Consider the following 1,296-nt stretch of genomic DNA (forward strand, 5'->3'; position numbering starts at 1 on the left):
GCTGGGTAGCTGTACATCCTTCACAATAATCCCGTTGGAAGTCACGGTCCAAATCAGAGAGGAGCTGAGCAGAGGGGACGGAGAAGGGTGTTCTGGTTCTGACCCGTACATCTCCGCTGCCGATCGGTTCACGCCTGCTTTTCCTCGGTTCGCTTTTGGCTCTGCAGCCAGATTAATATCGAAAGCCCGGCCGGCGATCATTCCGCCATCTCCCCGGGCCGCCGCAGCCGGGCATGTCTCTCGTGAACACACTGAACGAAGGCAAAGCCCTTGTGAACAGAGCGACCCGCAGGGTGGCCAGGCTGAGGAGACAGCCTCCACCTCAGATTCCTCCACCACAGGCGAGCGGAGATGCCCAACGGATACTCGGGAGCTCACGGGGCGAGGATCCGCCTTGTCGGTCACATTGCTGGCCACTGTCTTTGATGATCGAGGCTCCTCACAAAGCCAAAATGTAGCTGAAGAGCAAACAATCTCACCGGTGGGAAAAGGGAGAAGAGATTCGACTCTGAATCTCCGACTCCGGGGTTCTTCGTGGAGAAGCCGGCTACTGCTCGAGGTCAGCAACGCGGCCCCGACCGCTCTGCCTTCGTCTCTTCCCCCAAAAATGGAACCATCGGCTTTCACTGCTCCTGGCAGCCCTCCTGCCAGTAGCTCGTACCAGACAACCCGCAGGGCCACACCTGCCGGGCTGCCCAGGGAGGTGGGCAACTGACCTTCACAGGGGACCCAGCATCGGTGGCAGCCGAAGCGACCCCACCACCCGCGACCACACCTGGTCTGTCAGCCTGAGACTCAGCTCTATTCTCCTTCCCTCTGGCCGCTTCTCCCAACGCCCACCCCCAGGCGGGTCCTGGGCACCAGGACCACCCACGTCGGACATGGCACAGCCCCGTCTCCCCTTACACCCCCCCAGGGCAGCTTCACGCTGGACAGGACACGTGGGGCCCCAGACATTTGAGGGCAGGTGCGCCCCAGCCCCCCCTGCACTTGCGAGCGGACTTTCTGACCAGGTGTGCGCACCGCGCGTCCCAGGCGCCGTCCGGGGAGGACGCACATGGGCCGGGTCCCTGCCCTCTCTTCCCTGGCCCTGCGCCCACGGCCGCGCGGCTCCGGGGCAGGGCTGTGCGTCCAGGGCCCGCCAGGCCGGCGGGAGGGGACCTTAGCCCCTCGGCCCCTCGCTGCCCCAGACTCACTGTTTAAAAAATGGACATTTTTATTGCCACGACTCACTCTTTAAAATCCTTTGCAAGTTGCCCTCGAAGTCCAGAGCCCACTGGTTGAGCGCGCAGGTGG

General features: G+C 63.0%; 1 protein-coding gene and 1 pseudogene across 1 annotated transcript in view; both read right to left on the bottom strand.

Moving 5' to 3' along the window:
* The window catches only part of LOC107182738, a 1,562-nt pseudogene extending 679 nt beyond the window's left edge, over window positions 1-883 (bottom strand).
* NADSYN1 (NAD synthetase 1) overlaps window positions 1-1,291 on the bottom strand; it is a gene marked incomplete at its 5' end in the record, with an annotated part of 20,250 nt that extends 18,959 nt beyond the window's left edge. The window contains one exon of the mRNA XM_015562387.1: window positions 1,234-1,291. Within this exon, the coding sequence (XP_015417873.1) occupies window positions 1,234-1,291 (58 nt within the window). The remainder of the gene's footprint in view (window positions 1-1,233) is intronic.
* Between the last annotated feature and the right edge of the window lie 5 nt (window positions 1,292-1,296).

Source organism: Myotis davidii, unplaced genomic scaffold (genome assembly GCF_000327345.1).
Source record: "Myotis davidii unplaced genomic scaffold, ASM32734v1 scaffold3578, whole genome shotgun sequence".
Taxonomy (NCBI): domain Eukaryota; kingdom Metazoa; phylum Chordata; class Mammalia; order Chiroptera; family Vespertilionidae; genus Myotis; species Myotis davidii.